This window comes from Chinchilla lanigera, unplaced genomic scaffold (assembly GCF_000276665.1).
Source record: "Chinchilla lanigera isolate Chin_1 unplaced genomic scaffold, ChiLan1.0 scaffold00004, whole genome shotgun sequence".
Classification (NCBI taxonomy): Eukaryota; Metazoa; Chordata; class Mammalia; order Rodentia; family Chinchillidae; genus Chinchilla; species Chinchilla lanigera.
The window spans coordinates 41,313,570-41,315,176 of NW_004955405.1; the positions used below are offsets into that span (position 1 = coordinate 41,313,570).

General features: G+C 56.7%; 1 protein-coding gene across 1 annotated transcript in view; it reads left to right on the plus strand.

The window, feature by feature from the left end:
* The first annotated feature begins 1,408 nt into the window (after positions 1-1,408).
* Positions 1,409-1,607, plus strand: part of Pwp1 (PWP1 homolog, endonuclein) — a 15,011-nt gene continuing 14,812 nt past the window's right edge. The window contains exon 1 of the mRNA XM_005374640.2: positions 1,409-1,545. Coding sequence (XP_005374697.1) covers positions 1,474-1,545 — 72 coding nt within the window. The 5' untranslated portion in view covers positions 1,409-1,473. The remainder of the gene's footprint in view (positions 1,546-1,607) is intronic.

Here is a 1,607-nt window from a genome sequence, read left to right on the forward strand (position 1 = left end):
CAATCCTCTAGGACCTTTAAGAATAACCAGTGGGGCCAGGTGTGGTGGTACACACTTGTAATCCCAGTATTCAAAAGGCTGAGGCAGGAGGACTGCTGTGAGTTCGAGGCCAGCCTGAATTACACAGTGAGACCTTGTCTCAAAAAAAAGAATAACCAGTGGGCCACCAAATACATTTTTCTGGCCTCTGGCAAAGAGACTTTTTAGAGTTAAGTAAGTTCATCAGTTCCCAAAAATCAGGCTTACAAACAGAGCTACTTAGGTTCACTCTCTGTCGGGTCTTGTTATGAAGAACTGATAAAGTCAGCTGCAGTTGGAGTTTCATTTTTAAGGAAACTCCTAATTTAGGGTAAAGAGGCGGAATGGCAGAAATAAGTCCAGTAAAAGAGAGAAGATTTGGAGGCCGCAAATAACCAGAGTGCCAGCCCACTTTCTATTCCTTAACTGACTGTTTCATTTAACAAATACTTATCAAGCTCACTCAGCACAAGACCGTGCCAGGTCCAAGCAGACCGGGAACTGGCGATGGAGCAGCTGCGGGCTCCTAAGAGGGCAGCACCTAATGTCAGATGAACACAAGCACGCTCCTGTGTACCCCCGGGGCCGCCCACCCAAGCCCACTCGGGCGTATAAACCAGCCTCTGCCAATAAGTCAGCTCATGCGCCCTATTCTAAGCATATAGCAGGTCTCCGCCTGCCCGTTACTACTGCTGCCTTAACAAACAACCTCAAAACTCAACGATTTGATACTTTCACTAAACTATACATGTAAAATAGTTAAGATGGTAAATTTTGTTATGTATATTTTACCATAACAAATTATGGAGGCGAGGCACGATGCACGCCTACAGTCCCCGCTACTTGGGAGGCTGAAGCAGTATGACCGAGGTCTGAGTGCAGCCTGGGCAACTCAGGGTCCCCGTGTCAATAAAATACCAGGGGCTGGGGCTGTCGCTCGGCCGCAGGGCACCTGCCTAACGCGCTGCATCGCCAGCGTACACACAGGACTGACGTAAGGCCATTGAAGCAGCGCGTGCCAACCTAACACGCACGCCGCGATCCCCGACGCTTCCACGCGGCCGCAGAGTCCACAGCAGGCACGGACGTGCCCGGGGAGAGCGCGGCGCTCAGCAGCTCGCGCGGGTGGCTGCGGCTCGGCCGAGGCCCCGCTACCCGAGCGAGCGCCGCAGGAGAAAAAGGGAAGGAGCGTAACGGCACAATCTGCTCGGGGATAAACCTACACACCCAGCCCACTCGAAGCCCCTGGAACCGGAAGCAAAATGCTACAGAAAGCCTGACGGCATTTTGCCGGTGACGGGTCCAAACGTCCCCCTCGCCTCCGGACACCCGCGGCACCTCCCGAGGACGCACGGCCCGACCCCCGCCCCTTCCCGCGGCGCGCGCCAGTGACGTCAGACGCGCGACTGCACGTCTCCTGCGTCTTCCGCCCGCGAGCCCTTGGAGCCGGGGACCATGAACCGCAGCCGCCAGGTGACGTGCGTGGCCTGGGTCCGCTGCGGCGTGGCCAAAGAGACGCCGGACAAGGTGAGGCTGGTCGCGGCCTGGAGGGTGGGGGCCCGCCGGGAAGGGGCCCCGCCTGGCCGCCC